At 38.6% G+C, this 26,426-nt stretch overlaps 1 protein-coding gene across 2 annotated transcripts in view; it reads right to left on the minus strand.

Annotated features, from left to right (window-relative positions):
- Positions 1-7,357: 7,357 nt before the first annotated feature.
- RPAP2 (RNA polymerase II associated protein 2) overlaps positions 7,358-26,426 on the minus strand; it is a 99,951-nt gene continuing 80,882 nt past the window's right edge. For both annotated transcript variants that reach the window (XM_047869512.1, XM_047869511.1), the window contains 2 exons: positions 17,120-17,269; positions 7,358-7,800 (listed from right to left, as the gene is read on the minus strand). In XM_047869512.1, the coding sequence (XP_047725468.1) occupies positions 17,128-17,269 (142 nt within the window). In that variant the 3' untranslated portion in view covers positions 7,358-7,800; positions 17,120-17,127. The remainder of the gene's footprint in view (positions 7,801-17,119; positions 17,270-26,426) is intronic.

Here is a 26,426-nt window from a genome sequence, read left to right on the forward strand (position 1 = left end):
TTATGTTGTTGGATTGCTTCAGCTAGGACTTCCAGTATTATGTTGAATAACAGTGGTGAGAGTAGACATCCTTGTCTTGACCTAACCTCAGAGGAAAAGCTGTTTTTCATCATTAAGTATGATGTTAGCTGTGGGTTTTTCACATATGGCTTCTGTTATGTTGAGATATGTTCCCTCTAAACCTACTTTGTTGAGAATCTTTCTCATGAATGGATGCTGTACTTTGTCAAATGTTTTTCTTGCATCTGTTGGAATGATTCTATGGTTTTTATCCTTTTTCTTATTAATGTGATGTGTAAGGTTTATTTGCAAATATTGAACCACCTTCTTATCCCTGGCATAAATCCTACTTGGTTGTGGTGAATGACTTTTTAAATGTATTGTTGAATTTGGTTTGCTGATATTTTGTTGAGGGTTTTTACATGTATTTCATCATTGACACTGACTTGTAGTTTGTTTTTTTGTAGTGTCTTCGGTTTTGTTATCAGGGTAATGCTGGCCTCATAGAAGGAGTTTGGAAGTTTTCCTTCCACTTACATTTCATAAAGTCTAATTTAAAGTTTTCTGTATGGATTGTATGTTTGACAATGTATCTAACACCTCTCATTGTAAACTAACGTCATGTAAGTTTTCTCCTGTTTGCTCTAAAAGTTTTATACTACCAGCTCTGATATTTAGGTCTCTGATCCATTTTCAATTTATTTTTACATATAGTGGTAGGTAAGGGTTTAAATTCATCTTTTTTGCATCTGATATCAGACAACCCAGCACTGTTTGTTGAAAAGACCATCCTTTCTCCATTGCAAATTGACCATAAATATGAGGGTTTATTCCTAGACTCTCAATTCTGTTCCATGGATCTTTTATTTCACCATGATAAGTGTACTCTTTAATCCTCATCTCCTATTTCACCCATCTGCTCACCCATCTCCCCTCTTGTTACTATCAGTTTCTTCTCTATAGTTAAGAATCTGTTGGTTTGCCTCTCCTTTTTTTTTCCTTCCTTCTTTGCTTCTTTTGTTTCTTCCACAGAGGATTGAGATCATAGGGTATTTGTCTTTCTCTGACTTACTTCACTTAGCATTATATGCTCTAGCCCTATCCATGTCATGGCAAATGGCAAGATTTCATTCTTTTTTTAATGGCTGAATAATATATACCATTGCATACATATACCACATCTTCTTTATCTATTCATCTATTGATGGACACACGGGCTGCTTCCATAGTTTGGCTATTCCAAATAATGCTGCAATAAATATAGGGGTGTATATATCCCTTTGAATGAGTGTTTTTGTATTCTTTGGGTAAATACCCAGTAGTGCAAGTACTGGATTATAATTTTAATATTTTGAGGAACATCCATACTGTTTTCCACAGTGGCTGCACCAATTTGCATTCCCACCAGCAGTGCAAGAGGGTTCCTTTTTCTCCACATCCTTGCCAACACTTGTTGTTTCCTGTGTTTTTGATGTTAGCCATTCTGACAGATATGAGGTGATACCTCCTTGTGGTTTTGATTTGCACTTAGCTGATGATGAGTGCTGTTGAGTGTCTTTTCGTGTGTTTCTTGGCCATCTGGATGTCTTGAGAGAAATGTCTGTTCATGTCTTATCATTTTTTCATTGTATTGTTTTGTGGGTATTGAGTTGCATCAGTTCTTTATGTATTTTGGATACTAACCCTTTATGAGAAATGCCATCTGCAGATATCTTCTCTGGCTCAGTAGGTTGTCATTTAGTTTTCTTAACTATTTCCTTTTCTGTGCAGAAACTTTTTAGATTTATGTAATCCTAATAGTTTATTTTTGTTTTTATTTCCCTTGCCTCAGGAGACATATCTAGAAAAATGTAGCTATGAGCATTGCCAGAGAGATTACTGTCTGTGCTTTCATCTAGCATTTTTATAGTTTCAGATCTCAAATTTAGGTCTTTAATCCACTTTATTTTTGGGTGTGGTGTAAGAAAGTGGTCCAGTTACTTTCTTTTGCATGTGACTGTGAAAAATACCCAAAATGCTTTGTCCCAATACCCTTTAAGAGATTGTCTTTTTCCCATTGCATATTCATTCCTCTGTTGTTGAAGATTAACTATATAGTTGTGTTTTCTCTTCTATTCCATTGATCATGTGTCAGTTTTTATGCCAGTACTATACTGCTTTAATTACTACCGCTTTGCAATATAACAAAATCTGGAATTGTGAAACCTTCAGTTTTTTTCTTTTTCAAGAACACTTTGGCTATTCAAGGTCATCTGTGGTTCGTAACGTATTTCAGGATTGTTTGTTCTAGTTCTGTGAAAAACGCTATAGGTATTTTGATGGGGATTGCATAAAATGTATAGATTGCTTTGGGTAGTATAGACATTTTACCAATACTTGTTCTTCCAACCCATGAGCATGGCGTGTCTTTCCACTTCTTTGTGTCATCTTCAATTTCTTTCATCCGTATTTTATAGTTTTCAGAGTACAGGTCTTTCACCTTTTTGGTAAAGTTTATTCCTAGATATTTTTTTATTATTATGGGGAAATTGTAAATGGGATTGTTTTCTTAATTTCTCTTTCTGCTGCTTCATTATTAGTGTATGTGAATGCAACAGATTTCTGTACATTGATTTTGCATCTTGTGACTTTATTGAATTCATACATTAGTAGTTTCTTGGTGGAGTCCAGGATTTTCTATATATACCATCATGACACTTGCAAATAGTGAAACTTTTCTTTCTTCCTTACCAATCTGGATGCCTTTGGTTTCTTTATGTTGTCTAATTGCTGTGGCTAGGACTTACAGTACTATGTTGAATAAAAGTGGTGAGAGTGGACATCCTTGTCTTATTCCTGCTCTTAGGGAAAAACTCAGTTTTACCTTTGAGTGTGATGTTGGCCATGGGTTTTTCATATATGACCGTCATTGTTGAGGTATGTTCCCTCTAGACCTACTTTGCAGAGGGTTTTCATCATGAATGAATTGTAGTTTGTTAAATGCTTTTCCTGCATCTGTTGAAATGATCATACGGTTTTTATCCTTTTTCTTATTGATGTATTACATTGATTGTTTTGCAAATATTGAACCACTCTTGCATCTATCTTGATCATGGTGTATGATTTTTTTTTTAATGTACTGTTGGATTGGGTTTGCTAAAATTTGTTGAGGATTTTTGCATGCATATTCATGAGAGATACTGGCCTGTAGTTCTCTTGTGGCATCTTGATTTGGTTTTGGTATTAGGTGATAACTGTCCTCATAGGATAAATTTGGAAGTTTTCTTCCCTCTTGTATTTTTTGGAATAGTTTGAAAGGAACAGGTATTAACTCTTCCTTAAATGTTTGATAGAATTTGCCTGTGAGGCTGTCTGCTCCTGGATTTGTATTTGTTGGGAATTTTTTGATCAATGATTCAGTTTCATTGCTGGTAATAGATCTGTTCAAATTTTCTATTTATTCCTGCTTTAGTTTTGGTAGGTTATATATTTCTAGGAATTTATACATTTCTTCTAAGTTGTCTACTTTGTTGGCATATAGGTTTTCATAATAGAATTATTATATTGTAATAGAATTTACAATTGTTTGTATTTCTGAGGTGTTCATTGTTATTTCTCCTCTTTCATTAGTGACTTTGTTTTGGTCCTCTCTTTTGTTTATTTTGATGAGCTTGGCTAAAAGTTTATAAATTTTGTTGTTCTTTTCAAAGAACCAACTCCTGATTTTAATAATCTGTTCTGTTGTTTTTTAAGTTTCTATTTCATTTATTTCTCCTCTAATCTTTATCAATTCCTTCCTTCTACTGGTTTGGGGTTCTGTTTGTTCTTCTTTTCTAGTTCCTTTAGGTGTTTTAAGGTTAGGTTGTTTGAGATTTTTCTTGCTTCTTGAGGTAAGCCTGTATTGCTGTAAACTTCCCTCTTAGAACCACTTTTGCTGTATCCCAGAGATTTTGGAATGTTTTCATTTTCATTTGTTTCTACGTCATTTTTTATTTCTTCATTGATTTCTTGGTTGACCGATTCATTGTTTAGTAGCATGTTATTTAACTCCATGTATTTGTGTTCTTTCCAGATTTGTGTCATGGATTTCTAGTTCCATACTGTTGTGGTAGGACAGATGCAGGATAGGACTTTGATATATATTTTTTTAATTTGTTGAGACTTATTTTGTGGCCTAACATGATCTATTCTGGAGAACATTCCATATATACTTGAAAAAAAAAAAAAGCAGGGGGGATTCTGCTGTTTTAGGATGGAATGTTCTGAATATGTCTGTTAAATCTAGTCCAATATGTCATTCAAATCCACTGTTTCCTTGTTGATTTTGTTTGGATGATCTCTCCATCAGTTTGAGTGGGGTGTTAACATCCCTTACTGTTACTATATTAATATCAATTCCTTCCTTTATGTTTGTTCTTAACTTTTATGTCTTTGAGGTTGCCCATGCTGGGTGCATAAATATGTACAATTATATTTCTCTTGTTGCATTATCCCCTTTCTTAGTATATAGTATTCTTCTTTGTCTCTTGTTACAGACTTTGTTTTAAAGTGTATTTTGTCTAAGTATTGCTACCTGAGCTTTCTTTGACATCCATTTGCATAATAAATATTTCTCCATCCCCCACTTTCAAATTGCAGTGTCTTTCAGTCTGAAATGAGTCTCTTGTAGGTAGCATACAGATGGATCTTGTTTTTTGTTGTTGTTGTTGTTTTTGTTTTTTTTTTTTTTATCCACTCTGTCACCCTATGTCTTTTGATTGGAGTGTTTGGTTATTTACATTCAAAGTAATTATTGATAGATATGTATTTATAGCCATTGTATTACTTATTTATGGTTGTTTCTATAGATTTTCTCTGATTCCTCTTGCTCTTTCATGCTTTGTTGGCTTTCTTCAGTGATATACTTGAGTTCCTTTCCCATTATTCTTTGCATATCTATTGCTAGTTTTTGATCTGTAGTTAACATTAGGTTTATCTATAATATCTTCTGCATATAGCAGTTGATGGTCACTTAAGTTCAAACCCATTCTTTAGTCCTCTCCCCTCCATGTTTTAGGTATATGGTATCATATTTCACATTATTTCATTTTGTGAATCCCTTGACTGATTTTTTTTTTTTTTCCTACAGAAATACTTATTGTGCAGGCTCTGTGCTGGTAACAGAGGTCAACGTGGGGCTCAAACCCACAAATTGTGAGGTAATGACCTGAGCTGAAATTAAGAGTTGGATGCTTAATACATAATTGACTGAGCCACCCAATCAAGTGTATTTTTCATTTCATTTATTGTGGTCTTGATCCCTGATTAGCTGCTTTTTATTTCTGTGTTAAGGGTCTCACTGATGTCCTCCACTCATCTAAAGTCCAGTGTGTATTGTTAAAATCATCATATTCTCTATCAGGCATATCACTTTTGTCTGTTTCACTTTGATCTTTTGCTGTGGTTTGGTCCTATTATTTCATTTGAGAACTATTTCTCTATCTCATTTTGTCTGACTTCCTGTGTCTGTTTCTTTGTGTTAGGCAAGTCAGCTGCTTCTCTTGCTCTTAAAGATAATAGCCTTATAAAGAAGAGGTCCTGCAGTGCCTGTTTCCCAGGGCCTGGTGCTTCAGAGAGTGTTTCCTGGGAGTATTGTGTATGCTCTGCTGAGTGTTGGCCTCTTTTTCCTTCAGTCCACTTGTCTACAGAGGCTTTTTGTGTACTGTGGGCAGTATCTAAAAAGGTGTGTGGTGGTCTGCTTGTGAAATGAGACCTGCACCTGTGAGAACAGAGTTCTGCACAAGGTGCCAGTCAGGAGACACGGTGTTGGCAGAATTTCCACTGGTCTTCTGGGGGAGGGGCCTCACAGTGACTGAACTAAGGCGGCCATGACTGGAAAGGTGGATCCGAAATGTGAAGGGTGGGGCTTGGTGTAATTAACTTAGGTAACAAGTGTCCACACTACACTAGTTCCTGCAGGTAGCTGTTGTTTATGCCGGGGGTGGGGAGGGGAATGGCACCTGCCAGCTCTTTTGTCCTGGAAGGGGGTCTGCCCGTGATCCCGGTCTCTCCAGGCCATGCTCTGAGATGAACAAATCACTCTCCCTCTGTCTACCCCTGGCATTTTTCAAACTGCTGGTTTTGTGCTGTATCTGTATAGGCTGTTTGTTGTGCTGTCTTGAAAAATTATTTTCAATGTTTATTTTTATTTATTTGAGAAAGAGAGGGGCAGAAAGGAATCCCAAGCAGGCTCTATGCTCAGTGCAGAACCTAACACAGGGCTCAACCCCACAACTGCAAGATCATGACCTGAGCTGAAATCGAGTTGGATGCTCAACTGACTGAGCCACCCAGGCACCCCTGTTGTGCTGTCTAAGGGCAGGGACTCTGCTTCCTAAAGCCATCTAGTCTCTCCCAGACTTGAGCTTGATTTTTAAAATTCCAGGCTTTAAGTCTCACTGGTTTTAAGAACTCAAGACATTTGGACCCTCTCACTTTCAAATGCAGATATGGGGATCTGTCCTCCACATTCATGGACTCCCCAGTGTGAAAGGGCTGGTTCATTTCACTCCCAGACCATCCTACCTTCTTTGATTTGGCCTCTTCTCTACCATTTATGGAATTATGGAATTTATTCTGTCAGTCTTTGGGTCATTTTCTGGGTTATTTACACTGATGTGAGTACTATCTAGTTGTATATTTGGGCAAGGCAAGCTTAAGGTCCTCCTACTCAGCCATCTTCCCACCTGACCCTCTGCTTCACTGATCTTTGTGCCTGTCAATACCACACTATATTGATTACTGTAGATTCTCATCCATTATGTTCCCCACCCTATGAGGCTGCTTTTTGGACCCTTTCCATGGTTGGACTTTTAGCAGCTTTCATTTCCTCTAGTGTCCAAGGGAATAGATCTTATTTTGTTTCTTGGCCCTCCAGTAAAGCTTCCCAAACTGACCCCCCTTAACTGGTCTGGAGGCCTTGCTAACTTGCATGCTTGATAGACATTTTGAAAAAAGCGGTATAGATTCCAGAGATTGTCTCTTGAAAATAAATCACAATTTCCTTTTAATTTTTTATTTCTTTGGGAGTCCAAAAAATTCTGAGATACTCCTGTTTTGGACTTGTAGGGTTAACTAAATTGCTCAGGACCATTTTATAGCACAGTTTCTTTAAAAGAATAATGACTAGGGACACCTGGGTGACTCAGGTGGTTAAGCATCTGGCCCTTGAGATACCAGCTCAAGTCATTATCTCATGGTTTGGGGATTGAGCCCCACTGTCAGCACAGAGTCTGCTTGGGATTCTCTGTCTTCTTGTCTATCCCTCTCCTGCTTACTCTCTCAAAAATAAACATTTAAAAATAAATAAATAAATATAATGACAAGACTTCCAAAGGGCTTCATCTTAGATTGCATTTATTGACCTCTTTATTATTCTTAAAATCTAGAGTTTAGACCAGGAGGCCAAAATGAGAATTTTCTCAATTGTTTTGTGAACTGATACAATGGCTAGAATCATCCAGAAAAAAATAAGGTCACTAAGATTTATTAAAGTTTCAACTTAAAACCTCATTTTTCATTTTCAAACAAATAAAAATACTATGTCTTATAGTTAGGGATACAAGTACTTAGTTATCCTTGTTGGAATAATGGTTCTCCTCTATGTGGGGGAAGTCACTGTACAGTTAGGAACTGGGAAGCAGGGGGCTGAAATCTAAGAAGATAAAAAGGTCTTTCTTGGAACAAAGCTAGTTATCAGTCACCACCAGATCACTATTGTAGCTAGAATTCCAGAAATGATGAATAGAAGTTCATCTTCTATTTGGTCTTCATGGATTATACCTGTGAAGCAAAAAAAAAAAGGACAGTTTGAAGAAAACACCTAAAATATTTTGGTAGCTTTTGGGAACACTGTGTTGTCTTCCCAATATATTCCATTTTTCCTCATTACATAGCAATAGTGGTTTATGTGGAATAGACCCAACTCCTATTCAGTTGAGGGAAGGCTGTGATGGGTTTAGATCAGTAAGAAATTCCTCTTCTCTCACCCCCATCCCTTGCCAGAATGATGGGGTTAGTTTATAGCAATCCCATGGGCATATGGATTGGTTCAGGTGTGCCCTCAATTAGTGTGAAGTTCAAGACTCTTACCAAGACAGTGGACTACACTGATTTGATGTACAGTGTACATTTGACTACACTGATAGGATGTCACTTTCTGAGATTAGTTACAAAAAAGCTGTAGCTTCCATATTGCTCACTGTAAGGATAAAGCACATGAGAAGTAGTGAGGTATACTATGTAGAGGTCTCCAGACAACAGCCAATGAAAAACTGAGGCCCGAGTTCACCAGCCTGTGAGGAACTAAATCCTACCAACGACCACAAGAGTGACCTTAGGAAGGGAATATTACTCTAGTTGTGCCTTCAGATGACATTGTAGCCCTAACAGCTTAACTGCACACTCATGAGAAACTGTGAGCCAGAGTCCTTAAGCTAAACGGTTTCCATATTCTGGACTCATAGAAAGTGTCAGATAAAAAATGGTAGTGGCTTAGTCTTCAGAGTAATTTGTTAAGCAGCAAAAGATAATTAACATTCTATCATAAGAAAAGCTAGATTTTTTAAATTTGCAATTAAAAGCATGAACACATACTTGCTAATAGTAATTTAATAATGAGAAGGTTATTAGACATTAGTCTTTATACACAAGTGAATTTATGATATATAGAAATCATGCAGAGAAAAAATTCAACTACCTACTCAAAGCTGTCTCTATTTTTTAGCCTTAAAAAAAAATTTATTTAAATTCAAGTTACTTAACATACAGTGTAGTATTGGTCTTAGGAGTAGAACCTGGTGATTCATCACTTAAATATAACACCCAGTGCTCACCCAACAAGTGTTCTACTTAATAACCCATCACCCATTTAGCCCATTCTGCACCCACCTCCCCTCTAGTAACTGCTAGTTTGTTCTTTGTATTTAAGAGTCTCCTATGGTTTGCCTCCCTCTGTTTTTATTTTTCCTTCCCTTTCCCTGTGTTCATCGGTTGTTTCCTACGTTCCACAGGAGTGAAATCATATGATACTTGTCTTTTTCTGCCTATTTCGCTTAGCATAATACATTCTACTTCCACCCACGTTGCTGCAAATGGTAAGATTTCATTCTTTTTCATTGCTGAGTTAGTATTCCATTGTGTGGAGTACTTCCACACACACACACACACACACACACACACACCACACACACACACACACACACACACACACTACATCTTCATTATCCATTCATCAGTTGATGAACATTTGGGCTCTTTCCATACTTTGGCTATTGCTGATAGTGTTGCTATAAGCATCAGGGGTGCATGTGCTCCTTTGAAGCAGCTTTTTTGAATCCTCTGAGGAGCCTCCATACTGTTTTACGGAGTGGCTGCCACCAGTTTGCATTCCCAACAGCAGTGCAAAAGGGTTCTTTGTTAATTATAGACATTTTGGCAGGTGTGAGGTGGCATCTCATTGTGGTTTTGATTTGTATTTCTCTGATGATGAGTGACGTTGAGCATCTTTTCATGTGTCTGTTGGCCATCTGGATGTCTTCTTTGCAAAAGTGTCTATGCATATCTTCTGCCCATTTCTTCACTGGATTATTTGTTTTTCGGGTATTCAGTGTGATAAATTCTTTATAGATTTTGAATACTAACCATTTAATATGTCATTTGCAAATATCTTCTCCCATTCTGTTGGTTGTTTCCTTTGCTGTGCAGAAGCTCTTCATCTTGATTAAGTCCCATAGTTTATTTTTGCTTTTGTTTCCCTTGCCTCCTGAGACACGCCTAGTAAGAAGTTGCTGTGGCTGAGGTGAAAGACGTTGTTGCCTGTGTTCTCCTCTAAGATGAAAAAAAAATTTTTTTTAACGTTTATTTATTTTTGAGAGAGCACAAGCAGGGGAGGGGCAGAGAGAGAGGGAGACACAGAATATGAAGCAGGCTCCAGGCTCAGGGTCGCTGACAGCGGGGTTCGAACTCACGGACCATGAGATTATGACCTGGGCCAAAGTCAGATGCTTAACAGACTGAGCCACCCAGGTGCCCCTCCTCTAAGATTTTTGATGGCTTCCTGTTTCACATTTAGGCCTTTCATCCATTTTGAGTTTATTTTTGTGTGTGGTATAAGAAAGTGGTCCAGTTTCATTCTTCTGCATGTTGCTGTCCAGTTTTCCCAGCACCATTTGCTAAAGAGACTTTTTTCCATTGGATACTCTTTCCCGCTTTGTCAAAGATTAGTTGGCGATACATTTGTTGGTCCATTTCTGTGGTCTCTGTTTTGTTCCACTGATCTGTGTGTCTGTTTTTGTGCCAGTACCATATGGTCTTGATGATTACAGCTTTGTAGCAGAGGCTAAAGACTGAGATTGTGATGCCTCCTGCTTAGGTTTTCTTTTTCAATATTACTTTGACTATTTGGGGTCTTTTGTGGTTCCATACAAATTTTACGATTGTTTGTTCTAGCTCTGTGAAGAAGGCTGGTGTTATTTTGATAGGGATTGCACTGAATGTGTAGATTGCTTTGGGTAGTATAGACATTTTAACAATATTTGTTCTTCAAATCCATGAGCATGAAATACTTTTCCATTTCTTTGAGTCTTCTTCAATTTCTTTCATAAGCTTTCTATAGTTTTCAGTATATAGACCTTTTTACCTCTTTGGTTAGATTTATTCCTAGATAGCTTATGGTTTTTGGTATAATTGTAAATGGGATCGGTTCTTTGATTTTCCTTTTTTATACTTCATTATTGACATACAGAAATACAAACGATTTTTATATGTTGAACTTACTTCCTGCAACTTTGCTGAATTCACGTATTAAGTTTTAGCAGTTTTTTGGTGGAAGCTTTTGGGTTTTCTATGTAGATCTTCTATGTAGATCATACCATCTGTGAAGAGTGAAAGTTTGACTTCTTTGCCAATTTGGATGTCTTTTATTTCTTTTTATTGTCTGATTGCGGAGGCTAGGACTTCCAGTGCTATGTTGAACCACAATGGTGGACATCCCTGTTGTGTTCCTCCCCTTAGGGGGAAAGCTCTCTGTTTTTCCCCACTGAGGATATTAGCTGTGGGTCTTTCCTATATGGCTTTTATGATGTTGAGGTAGGTTCCTTCTATCCCTACTTTCTTGAGGGTTTTTATCAAAAAAGGATGCTGTATTTTGTCAAAAGCTTTTTCTGCATCTATTGAAAGGATATGATTCTTCTCCTTTATTGTGGTATAATATATCACATTGATTGATATGTGAATATTGAACCAACCCTGCAGCCTAGGAATAAATCCCACTTGATCATGGTGAAAAGTTCTTTTCATGCACTGTTGAATTTGATTTGCTAATATCTTGTTGAGAATTTTTGCATCCAGGTTCATCAAGGATATTGACCTGTATTCTCCTTTTTAGTGGGGTCTTTGGTTTTGGAACCCAGATAAAGCTGACTTCATAGAATTGAGTTTGGAAGCTCTTGTTCCATTTCTATTTTTTGGAACAGTTGGAGAAGAACAGGTATTGACTCTTACTTAAATGTCTAGTAGAATTCCCCTGGGAAGCAGTCTGGCCCAGGACTCTAATTTGTTGGGATATTTTTGGGAACTGATTTAATTTCTTTGCTGGTTATGGGCCTGTTCAAATTTTCTATTTCTTCCTGTGTGAGTTGTGGTAGTGTGTGAATGTCTAGGAATTTTGTTCAGTTTGTTGGCATATAATTTTTCACAGTATAATTGTATTTCTGTGCTGTTGGTTGTGATTTCTCTTTAATTCATGATTTTATCTATTTGGGTCCTCTCTTCTTAAGTCTGGCTAGGGGTTTATCAATTTTATTGATTCTTTCAAAAAACCTGCTTTTAGTTTCATTGATCTGTTCTACTGGTTGTTTCTCTATCATTTATTTCTGCTCTAATCTTTATTATTTCCCTTCTGCTGGCTTTGGGCTTTATTTGCTGCTCCTTTTCTAGCTCCTTTAGGTGTGAGGTTAGGTTGTGTATTTGGGACTTCTCCTCCCTCTTTAATTTTTAATTTTCTAAAAATGCTTATTTTTGAGACAATGAGAACACATGCTTGAGCAGGGGAGGGACGGCGGTGGGGGGACAGAATCCCAAGCAGGCTTCACACTGTCAGTGCAGAGCCTGATGCAGGGCTCCAACTCACAAGCTGTGAGACCGTGACCTGAGCTAAAATCAAGAGTCAGACACTTAACCAAATGAATCACCCAGGCGACCCCCTTTCTTCTTGACATAGGCCTGTTTTGCAATGTATTTTCCTCTTAGGACTGCCTTTGCTATATCCCAAAGGGTTTGGACTGTCATGTTTTCATTTTTGTTTCCTCATAGGTATTTTTTCATTTCTTCTTTAATTACCTGGCTGACCCATTAATTCTTTGGTAGGATGTTCTTTAACCTCCATGTATTTGAGGGCTTTCAAATTTTTTCTTGTGGTTGATTTCACGTTTCATAGCATTGTGATCTGAAAATATGCATGGTATGACCTTGGTCTTATTGTACCTATTGAGGGCTGGTTTTGTTACCCAGTAGTGATCTATTCTGGACATCGTTACATATGCACTTGAAAAGAATGTATGTTATTCTGCTTTAGGATGAAATGTTCTGAATATATCGGTTGAGTCCATCCAGTCTAGTGTGTCATTCAAAGCATTGTTTCCTTGTTGATTTTCTGCTTAGATGATTTGTCTGCTGCTGTAAGGTATTAAAGTCTCCTACTATTATTGTATTACTATCTAGGAGTTTCTTTGTGATTAACTAATTTGTATATTTGTGTGCTCTCACACTGGTGGCATAAATATTTACAATTGTTAGATCTTGGTGGACAGACCCGTTAATTATGGTATAATGCCTTTCTTCACCTGTTGTTACAGTCTTTGTTTTGAAATCTGGTTTGTCTAAGTATGGCTACTCCGACTTTCTTTGGACCTCCATTAGCATGATAGAAAGTGAAGGGATGGAGAACCATCTATCTGCAAGGGTCCTTAGGTCCAAAATGAGTCTCTTATAAGCAGCATATAGATAGATTAAAAAAATTTTTTTTAAATGTATTTATTTTTGAGAGAGAGAGATAGAGACAGAGCATAAGCAGGGGAGGAGCAGAGAGAGAGGGAGACAGAATCCAAAGCAGGCTCCAGGGTCTGAGCTGTCAGCACAGAGCCTGACTTGGGGCTCGAACTCAAGGACTGTGAGATCATGACCTGAGCTGAAGTCGGATGCTTAAGTGACTGAGCCACCCAGGTGCCCCGGTTTTTGTTTTTTTGTTTTTTTTTTTTTTAATCCAATCTGCTACCCTATGTCTTTGGATTGGAGCTTTTGGTCCATTTACATTCACAGTGATTATGGAAAGATATGAATTTAGTGCCACTGTGTTATCTGTAGAGTTGGTGTTTCTGGTCATGTTCTCTGGTTCTTTGTAGTTTTTGCTACTTTGGTTCTTTTTTTTTCCTCCCTCCACTCAGAGAGTACCCTTAAAATTTCTTGCAGTGCTGGCTTAGTGGTCACAAACTCTTTTAGTTTTTGCTTGGGAAACTCTTTATCTCTCTTTCTATTCTGTATGACAGCCTTGCTGTATAAAGGATTCTTGGCTGCATATTTTTCCTATTCAGCACATTGAATATTTCCTGCCACTCCTTTCTGGCCTGCTAAGTTTCAGTGCACAGGTCTGCCACTAACCTTCTGTGTCTGCCCTTGTAGGTTAAGAATCTTTTGTCCCTATCTGCTTTCAGAATTCTCTGTGTATTTTGCAAGTTTTACTATGATATGTCATGGTGTTGACCTGTTTTTTGTTGATTTTTGAATGGGCTTCTCAGTCTCTTGGACTTGGATGCCTGTTTCCTTCCCCTGGTTAGGGAAGTTTCTCAGCCATAATTTGTTCACATAAACCTTCTTTTTCTCGTTCTTCATCTTCTGGGACTCCTATGATACAGATATTATGTAGTTTCATGGAATCACTTAGTTCTCTAAGTCCCCCTTGTGATCTAGTAACCTCCTTTCCCTCTTTTTTCAGCTTCATTATTTTCCATAATCTTCTATTTCACCTATTCTCTTCTCTGCTTCTTCCATCCTCAATGTCACTATATCCAGTTTGTTATGCATCTCAGTTAAAGCAGTTTTAAGTTCATCCTGACTAGTTCTTAGGTCTTTGATCTCTGCAGCAGTGGTTTCTCTGGGGTCTTCTATGTTTTTTTCAAGCCCAGCTAGTAGTCCTATGACTATTGTTCTAAATTCTTGTTCAGATATATTGTTTATATCTGTGTTGAGCAAGCCCCTGGCTATGATTTCTTCTTGATCTTCCTTTTGGGGAGAATTCCTCCATCTTGTCATTTTGGCTAAGTTTCTGTCTTTTACATGTCTTAAAAACCTGTTATGTTTCCTGTATCTGAGAGTACTACTATATTAAAGAGGAGTCATACACTGTCCAGGGCCTGACACTCTAGGAGCATACTCTGGTGTATGATATGTGCATTCTGCTGTTGTTTTGGCTGCTCTTTCCCACTGGTCAGTCCTCTACAGAACTCTTCCTTGTTTGCAGCGGTGAAGTGTTTGGACCTCTAGGTAAGCTTTGATTTGTTCGTTGACGTAACCCTGGAAAAAAAGGGTGGGGGGAACTAATCCTATAAAAAGAGAAAAGGAACAGGAACAACAACAAAAAAAACCCAAACAATCAGAAACTATAAGGTTGATTCCAAAGAAAAAGGAAAAAAAAAAAAAATCAAACTATGAGCCTGATTCCAAAGGAAAAAAGGAAGAGGTTAAAAAAAAAAAAAAAAAAAAAAAGAACTTCTGTTGGTGCCTGGGTGCTGTGCTAGTCTGGAGGAGAAGCGTTTTAGTATCACTTTTGACCCAGTAAATAAACAGTTGCTGGCACAGAGGGGTAGGGTGTGGTATAAGTGGCTCTCGCTTCCACGGGGGCCACTGTGTTGCTCTCTGAAGTCCCACCATGTTGGGTTTGGGGGGGGTGTGTAAAATGATGCCACCCCAATCTTTGTACCAGGACTGGGGATTTCAACCCCTGCTTCTCAGGCAGCCCTCATGGATTAGCGAGGGAAGTCAGCTTGCCCTGCGCCCAAACTCTCTTGCATTTTTCCTTGGTGAACAGCTGAGATTCAAAACCCAAAGTCTTAAAGCACCCAGCACAAGGCAGATTTGCTCCCCACTCCTGGAGTAAAGCCTCTCCCCGCTTCTGATTAAAGACCTTAAGCTGGCACCTGCAGGGACTTTTTTCCTTGGGGTGGCAATAAACTCTCTTCCAAAAGTACTCCAGGAAGGGAACTGTTCTCTACCAGTGGGCCCAAGGGATCAGAGATTGCTACACCATGCTATGCCCTTGGGGGCCAGGGTCCTCCTCCCCAAGAGCATGCACCATGGCTCTGCTCCTGAGAAAGTAACACACTTCTGAAACCTCACAGTTTCGGGTCCAAAAGCTTTTGACAGAAGAAAAACTGGTAGACTCAGTACTTCTCACTCCCCAGTCCATGGTCCAGAGAGGTTTTCCTCTTGTGCAAACATGATGCTGCACTCTCACAACCCCTCTCTTTCTCTTCTTTTGTCTCTCCACAGAAAAAGGTTCCCTCCCCTCCCTGGCTCTGCTATTTTATCTTCCCCAATTCACATAGACGCACCTTGCATCTGCTAGATCCTTCTGCTACTCCACACATCTATTTCCTGTGTGTTCCAAGTAATCTGACCTCAATACAGCTGTTTTTGAGGGAGGAGGAAAATCCAGGGTCCCTTTACTTCTCTGCCATCTTAAACGGTCTCTCCCTGTCTCTCATAGGGAAAATGATGTAATGAGGGCCCATTCATTCAGAATCCCTTATAATACTGAGTCTGGGCAAAGGTCTACCTTTGATTATTTACATTATTTGTGTAAGTAAACAATGATTACAAAGGAAGTGTTAAGTCCACTTAAAACATCTATTGTCAAAAGTCCTCAAAAATACTTTAACGCCAAGTTTTAAATATGTTAATTAAAAATGATTCTTGATTGTATTATGCATTAAATAGGGAGGACTTCTGGGTAAGGCATTCTTTGTTATTTTCTTTACCTGAAGCTCAATGAAACAAACTCCAACTTCACTATATTTTTAGAAGGGCCTCTGAATTGATGTTTACACAGGTCAACCTGAGCTCATTCCCTATGTAAAAGCCTTTGTTTTACAAGGTCCTCAGGGGAGCAGGGTCATTTGAAAGCCACTGGGAATAAATTGGGCAGTAGTGACTGTGCTGACTCCTTATGTTCAATTATCAAGCAGGTTCAATAAAGGGATGCTGTTCCTTCTTCTCTGCCAAAATTCCTCTCCTTCTCATAAATTTAAAGATGTGCTTGAAGAGCTTTTTGTTTTTGTTTTTATAAAAAATAAAATGATATATATCAAATGTGCTCCTGTGAAGTAGATAGGATTGGAGGCAGAGAGGGGAATTTTCCTTTTTAAAATTACATTTGCAATTCTGTATTAATTTTTACAGTAAGCTTGTATAATTCAAGAAATTGAAAGTTAAAAAGAAAAAAAAAGCTCCCCGAGAAGATCTCATTTGTAGTTTTGGCTAAATTTCTTCAATCTTAACATTAAATCAATACTTATCTAAGCACCTGAGAGAATGACACTCTGATAGTTGTGAAAAAGGCAAGAACCTGGGAGAGTAGAGGATGGCTATGTGCCAGGGAGCAAGGTCCGGATTCAACAGAGCAGGACTTGTACATTCACCGGCTTACCTGCAAAGGAGATGACTAAGCTATTGGCTGTGTTGGGAATGGTTTGAAGAGGGAAGTAGGAGGAAGTTCTCAGTGGATGGCTACAGTGGTTAGGTTTCTTCCCAAGAAATAGCAATGTACTTTAACGAGTAAGATGGGACATAAAGGATGATCTAGGTTTGAGTATGAAGAACTAGCTGCAATCGCCTCTAAGGAGGAATAACAAGGATGGGGCAGAAAGTAACAGGAGTGGGGAGGAAGTGAATGGGGCAGCTAGGAAAGAAGGGATACCATGTTTTTCCTTAACAAACTGAGGATATCTTGAGGTCTATCCTTAGTTTTTAATATTTCTAATAGGAAAAAAGATTCCAAATGGGCAACAAATGAAAAAAACAAACCAAAGTAAAACACAATCCAACTCACCACTCTGGTTAACAGCTGGTTTTAAATATGAGAGTTAAGCTTTCAAGGTCTTCATTCTTTAAATGTAATTCTTTAAGCAGAGTCTCTATAAACTGTGTGAACACCACGTTTTCCTGAGAATGCTTCTGAATGCCAAGAATCGGGGTCAGTCTGAAAAAAAAAACAAAAATATTAAATGCATATCCACAAAATAAGAAGGACTAAGGGGGCTCCTGCCTTCTACATGGCAGAGGGAATTTTGTTAAATTGGAGAGACTTCATCTATCTGCTATGACAAAACCCCTGAGACAGAAGGCTTTACTAATAAAAGCAGAGGAGAAATCTCAGGAAAAGACTGAAAGATCAAGCATATTGTTAAGTATGGAAATAAACCTAAAAGCCTGAATCTATAACATGTTCTTCATTACCCCAGAAAAAGCCACCAAGTTCTTCTCAGAAATGAAAATGAAGTATTTCCACTTGGGAAAAGGAGGCTGTGGAAAGAAGCTTGGAGGTGAGAATTGCTTTTAAACTAAACTGAATGTTTATATCACCTGAAAAATAAAAAAGATAAAGACAAATAGGATTGTATTTTGGATGAAACCTTAACATTTTTATTTTTAGAACACTAAACAGATGAACTACATCTTATATGGCATTTAATACAAGCTTTTTTTTTTTTTAATTTTTTTTTTTCAATGTTTATTTATTTTTGGGACAGAGAGAGACAGAGCATGAACGGGGGAGGGGCAGAGAGAGAGGGAGACACAGAATCGGAAACAGGCTCCAGGCTCTGAGCCATCAGCCCAGAGCCTGACGCGGGGCTCGAACTCACGGACCGCGAGATCGTGACCTGGCTGAAGTCGGACGCTTAACCGACTGCGCCACCCAGGCGCCCCAACAAGCTTTTTAAGGAACACTGCTTCTTTAAGGCATTTCTAGCAAATACTCCTGAAGACAGATTACATATAATATTCTCAAAAGTAATTTTCAATGAAATGTCATTAAATATTCACTTTTTAAAAATCATGCTTACCAAAGATTAAAACCATTACTTTTCATATATATATGTAAAATATATATACTAATGATATGTAATTATATACTTATGCATGTTCTCGAGATTATATACTTATACAATCAATTATATACTAAAGCATCAGCCTTTGTAAGTTATATTTCTGGAGAGCTTTTGGGGAGAAAATTCTTTTATCCTTAAACAGTCTTACACTTACCACAAAGGTCTTCCAGATGCTTTAACACTGGGCACTGCCACCAGGCACATCAAATATAAATAAAATAACCTTCTGATTTAAATCAATAAGGCTCAAGGAATCGGCGTGGAGCAGTTCCACAGTAGTGAGTGTGGAAGGCAAAATGTTATTTTCTGAGAGACAGATTCCTTCCTTGCTTAGCCATCTCATACAGAAAGCCAAGTAAAAGGAAATATTTGTTACTACTATCTAAAGATGGCTGGCACTTTGAGAAGGTGGTAAATTCTCTATATTCCTCAAGGTATCTTAGCAAGAAGTGGAGACTAGATGACTCTTCCAGTGAAATCCAGAGTTCTACATGGGAAAACCACTTTAGTGTATTCCTTCCCCACCTTTCCTATATTTCTTTACAGCTAGAGAATGCGGTACCAGGTTTTCACATTTTACGAGCTTTGTCTACAGGTATTCCCCAAAGGTAGGAAACAGGACAACCCAAGCTTTCAATGTCAAGCCCAAGCAGACACTTGGGCAAACTGGCATTTGTGGCCAGCTATTCCTGAGGCATCTTCCTGCAGTGAAGGTGGAAACCAGAAGTCAACTCTGGCTTTTCTCACGTGTATCAAGTTTCTCCTACCCTGCAGTAAGACCAAAGTTACTGGGGATTGGATAACGTTAGCTAAAATAAAACCAAGAAGTCAGAGGAGGTAGCTCGGATATGTCAACTCCATACAAACCTAGCTTTTGTGTATATTTAAGAACGGTATTTACATGGCATGTCCAAAAGAATTCCTCTGGCTTTCAAAGAGACTAGTATTTGGTTCATATATGAAAAGAAAATCTCAATAACTTCTCAAAGTGCCATTCGTATGTTTTAAAACTTACCCCTCAGCTTAGATGTAAATGGTGACTAGATTTCTCAACCTGTGTGCCCATATGAGAACAGAAAATGAAAAGATCAAGAAGCAGCTTCTAGGAGAATTGTTCTATCTAGTGCCAGGGTTATAAAATATTTTAGGACTATTTCTGATACTTCTCTAGCAAACTTGAAGGGCTTAAATTATAATAACTTCATTATGTGTTCAAATACACCTAAATGTTTTGTTTAGAAAAAAAATGTGGGAAGACAGTGATGTAGAAAAGACCCTCAGATCCTCTCCTGTATGACACACTGAATCTACACCTACATGTAGACCAATTCCTCTTAAAGAACTGAGGGCTGACTGAACAGCTCCTGCCCAACCAAGGATTGAGGGACCACCTAGAGAAAGGAACAATGGAGACATAAACAACAGGAATCCTGCCCTGATGTTGCAAACTGCAGTGGAGAAGGATAGTACTGAGGGACCAGGAGTAGATCTCAGCCCTTATAGCACAGAAAAAAAAAAAGCCACACTTTAAAAGGGCATCTAGAATATAAAGGAACCAGCTCTCTAGAGCATCAAATAAAGGGCAGGGAGCTGCTAGACCATGCTCCGTGGGTCAGAGGTACTGGCCAGTATCATTGTTTATGTTCCCTCTCTACCTTGATGGCATAGACAGAAGCAGGGTACAGGCACCGGAGTTGGTCTGCTGCTTCACTGAGCCCCAGTCCGCTAAACCACACTAGCCCCACCTGCCCTGCTACAAGGAAAAAAGGCTGTAGACAACAAGGACAACTAGTATATAAAGGAATGAGCCCCAGGGAGTCTGGCAAGGGGCCAGGGAGCTGCTGGAATGCTGTGGCGTCAAAGGTACTAGTGCATGTCATTGTTTATGTCCCCACTGCCCCTTCATAGCATGTACCAAATCAGGGTCTGGGCAACCTAACGCACACCAGCTCTAGCGGTCTCCCCAAGGTAGCCACAGTGCAGTGCACACTGAACCACCCCTAGACAGCACCCACTACAGCTCCAGCTGTCTTGTCAAGGCAACAGGGCCCAAATCATCCTGTACCTGTTTCAACTCTAGATGATTCACCAGGGCAACTACTGCACAGATTGCCCCTGAGACCTCCTAGCCCGCGCAGCTGTCCTGCCAGGGCCTCTCAAGTACAGACAGCTCTGAGACCTGGCTGGTGTGTGTCTTAGCTCCAGCCATCCTCCAGCATGTTCCTCACATGGAGTGCCTTGGGACCCCTGGCCTATACCTGATTTAGCTCCTGCTGTCCCATCAAGGAGCACCCTGTGACTCCAAGGCCACTTTGGTTCCAGCTGTCCTGGCAGCGCGCCCCCTGTGTGGGGTGCCTTAGGACTACCTTGTTCACGCCTGCTTCAGCTCCTGCCATCCCACCAGGGAACCCTGTGCCCATTCAGTTCCAGCCACCTTGCTAGGGTGCCCTATGCACAGAGCACTGTGGGTCTCCCTCCCACCCACCCTCCAACCCCTGCTGCCCATTTTGACTTCATCTACCCTGCCAGAGTGCTACATGCCTGGAATGTCCAGAGCTCTGAGCCTACACTGGTTACAGCATTAGCCAACCAGCTAAAGTCACAGACAGTCTACACCAGAGATATTCCTACACAATGCCAGTATTTCAAGTCTAGGAGAAACAGCTGTTCTGCCTAATTCACAGAAACATAGAAAGTCAAACAAAAGGAGGCAGAGGAATATGCTCCAAAAGAAGAACAAAGCAAAATTTCAGAAAAAGAAATAAATGAAACCAACACCAGCAGTCTACATGATAAAGAGTTCAAAGAACAGTCATAAAGATGCTCACTGAACTTGAGTGGATAAACTCAGAATTTCAACAAAGATACAGAGAGTATAAAAAACTAATCAAAGTTGAAGAATGCAGCAGCAAATGAAAAATATAATGGAATGAATCAATAGTAGATTAGAGGATGCAGAAGAAAAGCTCACCAATCAGGAAGACGGTAATGAAAAGCATCCAAGCTGAAAAACAAAATAATAAAATAATTTTTTTTTTTTAAAAAATTTTTTTTTCAACGTTAATTTATTTGTGGGACAGAGAGAGACAGAGCACGAACGGGGGAGGGGCAGAGAGAGGGAGACACAGAATTGGAAACTGGCTCCAGGCTCCGAGCCATCAGCCCAGAGCCTGACGCGGGGCTCGAACTCCCGGACCGCGAGATCATGACCTGGCTGAAGTCGGACGCTCAACCGACTGCGCCACCCAGGCGCCCCAATAAAATAATTTTTTAAAATGAGGATAGGTTAAGGGACTTCTAGCACACCATCAAGTGTACTAACATTATAGGAGGTCCCAGAAAAAGGAGAGAGACATCTAGGTCCAGGAAGTAGAGAGAGCCCCTAATAGGATGAATCCAAGGGTATCTACACCAAGACAAACTACAATTAAAATGTCAAAGATGAAAGAATCTTAAAAAAAAAAATTTTTCAAGAGAAAGCAATAGTGACATGTAAGGAAAACCCCATTAAGCTATGAGCTGAAATTTTGCAGGCCAAAAGAAAGTGGTAGGATATAGTCAAAGCGCTGAAAGGAAAAACCTACAACTGAGAATATTCTACCCAGCAAGGTTATTCAGAATAGAAGAGTCTCCCAGACAGACAAAAGTTAAAGTTCATCACCACTAAGCCAGCCTTACAAGAAATGTTAAAAGGACTTTTTAAGCTAAAAAGAAAAATCATAATTAGAAACTTATGAAAAGAAAAAACTTCTTGAGTAAAGCAAACATACGGTAAAGGTAGCAGATCAATCATTAATAAAACTAGTGTGAACACTGAAAGACAAAAGTAGTGGGGCCACTGCGTGTGTCACTCGGTTGAGCATCTGACTGTTGATCTCAGCTCAGGTATTGATCTCAGGGTCATGGGTTCAAGCCCGACATTAAAAAAAAAAAAAAAAAAAAGACCACAGTAGTAAAATCATCAGACATTTCTCCAAAGACAACATCCAGATGGCCAACAGATGAATGAAAAGATGCTCAACAGCACTCATCATCAGGGAAATGCAAATAGCCCCAATGAGGTATCATCTCACACTTGTCCGAATGGCTAAAATAAAAAAAACTCAAGAAACAAGTGTTGGCAAGGATATGGAGAAAAAGAAACCTTGTGCTGTTGGTGGCTTTGCAAACCGGTGCTGCCACTGTGGAAAATAGTATGGAGGTTCCTCAAAAAGGTAAAAATAGAACTACCCTGCAACTCAGTAATGCACCACTGGGTATTTACCCAAAGAATAAGAAAACACTAATTTGAAGAGATATGTGTACCCCAATGTTTATTGCAGCATTACTTACAATAGCCAAATTATGGAAGCAGCCCATGTATCTAGTAATAGATGAATGGATAAAGAAGTACACACACACACACACACACACCCCAGAGTATTATTCACTCATAAGAATGAAATCTTGCTATTTGTAACAACATGGATGGAGCTAGAGAGTATAATACTAAGCAAAATATGCCAGTCCCAAAAAGACAAATACCATATGATCTCATTCATATGTGGAATTTAAGAAAACAAATGAATAAATGGGGGAAAAAGAAAAGAGACAAACCAAAAAACAGACTCTTAACTACAGACAACCAAGAGAGAGTTACCAGAGGGCAGGTTGGTGGGGGGAGAGACAGGTGATAGGTGAGGGGGGTTAACAGTACATTTATAGTGATGAGCACTGAGTAATGTGTGGAATTGTCGAATCACTATTATTATATACCTGAAACTAATATAACACTGTGTATTAACGACACTGGAATTAAAATTTTTTTAAAAAGTAGTAAAACCGATTATATCTAAAAATTAGTAAAGGGACTAATAAAATAAAAAGATGTAAAATATAACATTAATATGTAAAACATGAAGAGGAAGAGGAAAAATGTGCTTTCAGAATGTGTTTGAACTTAAACAACCATCAAGTTAACACAGACTGCTATAGAATTAGGATGTTACACATGAACCTCATGGTAACCACAAACCCAAATCCTTTAACAGGTACACAAGAAAAACAAAAAGAAAGGAATCCAAGCCTAACACTAAAGAAAGCCATCAATCACATGGGAAGAGAGCAAAGGAAGAAATGGACAGAGAAGAACTATTAAAAACCCCAGAAAACAAATAACAAAATAGCAATAAGGCCATACCTACCAATGATTACTTTAATGTTTATTTATTTTTGACAGAGAGAGAGAGACAGGGCATGAGCGGGGGAGGGGCAGAGACCAATGATTACTTTAAATGTGTATGTTCTAAATGCTCCCATCAAAAGACATAGGGTGGTTGGATAAAAAACCAAACCCATCTATTATGCTGCTTATAAGAGACTCACATCTGATCTAAAGACACAGATTGAAAGTAAAGGGATGGAAAAATATATAACTATGCAAATGAAAGTGGAAAAAAAAATGAGGGTAGCAATACACTTTAAAACAAAGACTGTAACAAGAGACAAAGAAGGGCATTACATAGTGATAAAGGGATCGATCCAACAAGTGGATATAACAACTATAAATTGTAAATCCAGGAACACCTAAATACATAAAGCAAATATTAACAGACATAAAGGGACAAAATAACAGAATACAATAATAGTAGAGGACTTTAATTACTTAACTGTTGATGTAAGGATTCCACTTACATCAATGGATAGATCAGACAGAATGAGCTCCTCCCTGGCTCATACTCTTTCTTTCTCTTTCTCTCCCTCAAGATAAATAAACTTAAAAAAAAAAAAAAAAAGGTACAACATAGGTATGTTATAGTCCATGGTATCATAATAGTGTTGTGTGGTGACAGATAATAGCCATAATTGTGGTGAGGATAGTGTAATGTATGAGTTTTTGAATTACTGTGTTGTACAACTGAAACTGATTTAACATTGCATGTCAACTATACTTCAATAAAAAAAAAAGAAAAAAAAGTTAAATGATCTAAGAAAACACATTTGACCCTTCCTTAATATAGTGATTTGATCCCTTTACACAAGACTGTAAATAAATTATCTCCATGATCTTAAAGGAGGGGGATTCTACACCTCTGTGTGCAGCATGTTGCAATGGATAACAAACTTTACGTTCTAGACACTGTTCCTCATATATAAACTAAATGTCTCTTGCAGAATTTTGTTTTCTCCTTCATGGAACTTTTTTGGGGGCAAGCTCTTAAAAGTCATTTCTTCATATTCTTGAAAACAGTTCTCGGGGCGCCTGGGTGGCGCAGTCGGTTAAGCGTCCGACTTCAGCCAGGTCACGATCTCGCGGTCCGTGAGTTCGAGCCCCGCGTCGGGCTCTGGGCTGATGGCTCGGAGCCTGGAGCCTGTTTCCGATTCTGTGTCTCCCTCTCTCTCTGCCCCTCCCCCATTCATGCTCTGTCTCTCTCTGTCCCAAAAATAAATAAACGTTGAAAAAAAAAAAAAAAAAAAAAAAAGAAAACAGTTCTCAATTAATTCCAAGTCCTTTTAATCCTTCCTCATGAATGCCATCTGACTGCTCCTTATTCAGATTGGTATTTTTCCCTAAATCCCCTTCTAGCTTCTCATTTTCCTAAAATGTACTGCCCCAGAATATATATACTGTGCAAATTCATTACTTCAAAACAACAACATACTTCCCACCTCACAGAAAGATACCACAAAATAAAATCTTTCGTGTCTATGTTATCTTTGAAGTACCATCTCAGAATCTTATCAAATACCCCTCCCCCCCCTTTTTTTATTTAACTGACTCCCCAGACTCCTCCTTTCCTCTTAACTCCTTATCTGTGCACTATTAATCATTACATGCTAATCACTTATCTTTTTCACTAAAGAACTCTAATCCCTATTACACATTGAAAGGGACTCATGCCTCTGTTCTAGTCCTGAAATGGATAGTAGTGAATATTAAAGAACACCACAATAAACAAAATAAATAAAGCCCAAATGACTACTTCTACTTAAAAAAAAAAGTAATACACTCCAGTTGGTACCTAACTATGTGTTTTATGTAGGAAATACCTTTTTTTTAGATGTTTATTTATTTTGAGGGAGAGAGGGCACGAGAGTAGGGGAGGGGCAGAGAGAAAGAGACAGAGAGAGAATCCCAAGCAGGCTCAGCACTATCAGTACAGAGCCTGCCGTGGGGCTTGAACTCACCAAATGCAAGATCATGACCTGAGCCTAAATCAAGAGTTGGCTACTTAACTGACTGAGCCACCCGGGTGCCCCAATGTAGGAAATACCTTTAAAATAATCAACAGAAAATGTGATTGGTCATAAGTAAAAACAAAACATTTTTATGTTTCAATTTATTTCCTTCAAGTGCTTTTAAGTAGGAATAAAAACCTCTAAAAGTGACACTAAAAGTATGGCTTACCACAGTCTCTATGCTGGAGAATATAATTAGAAAAAAACGACATAATACTTTGCAATGTACAAATCACAAACAAGGAAGGAAGCTTCTCTTTAAAACTTCACTGATTCAAATCTCTATTCTGAAAAGACAGGCAGCCTTATATAGGTAGTTCTTTACCATATGGTAAATGGTACAACAACAAAAGCAAAAAGCCAAGTGGCAAACTGCATCTTATTGAAAGGACCTTTATTTAGCTGACAGCCTCACATATGCTACACCTCAAAGAGAGAGAATGCAAGTCAGGTTAGAACAAGTACCTTCCACTTGTTATTACTGAGCTATCAAACATCTGGTTAAAAGAATTATACACAGTAGCGAGAGGACTCTGAAAGTCTGACAACTGAAACAAGAGAGATATTTTTAATTAGAAAGTGGCATTTAAGAAAAACTCCTATAGCCAAGGATTTAGAGCTGTACAAACTTTTTTTTAAGGTTTTATTTTTAAGTAGTCTTTACACCCAACGTGGGACTCTAACTTACAACCCCAAGATCAAGAGTCACATGCTCCACTGATTGAGACAGTCAGGCACCCAAAGAAGTGTACAAATGCTTGATTATGCCTGAGAAGTCCCCTCTAATTGTGTCACTGGTTTGTATCCTCTCAACAGTGAAAGCTATATAAAGAGTTAAAGCTGTGGTTTAGTGAACAGTAGAGCTAAACAACTGAGGGAACTCTGTTATCCATCTCGTGCAGTGCAATAAAAGTCAGTAATGAACCTGAATTTTTAAATGGCCTTCCCCATCGTGGTACCTACTGCTTTACTCATTGCACTCATTCACACTGGAGAACACATAATGCAGATCTGGAACACTGGAAATCG

The sequence above is a fragment of the Prionailurus viverrinus genome, chromosome C1 (assembly GCF_022837055.1).
Source record: "Prionailurus viverrinus isolate Anna chromosome C1, UM_Priviv_1.0, whole genome shotgun sequence".
NCBI lineage: Eukaryota > Metazoa > Chordata > Mammalia > Carnivora > Felidae > Prionailurus > Prionailurus viverrinus.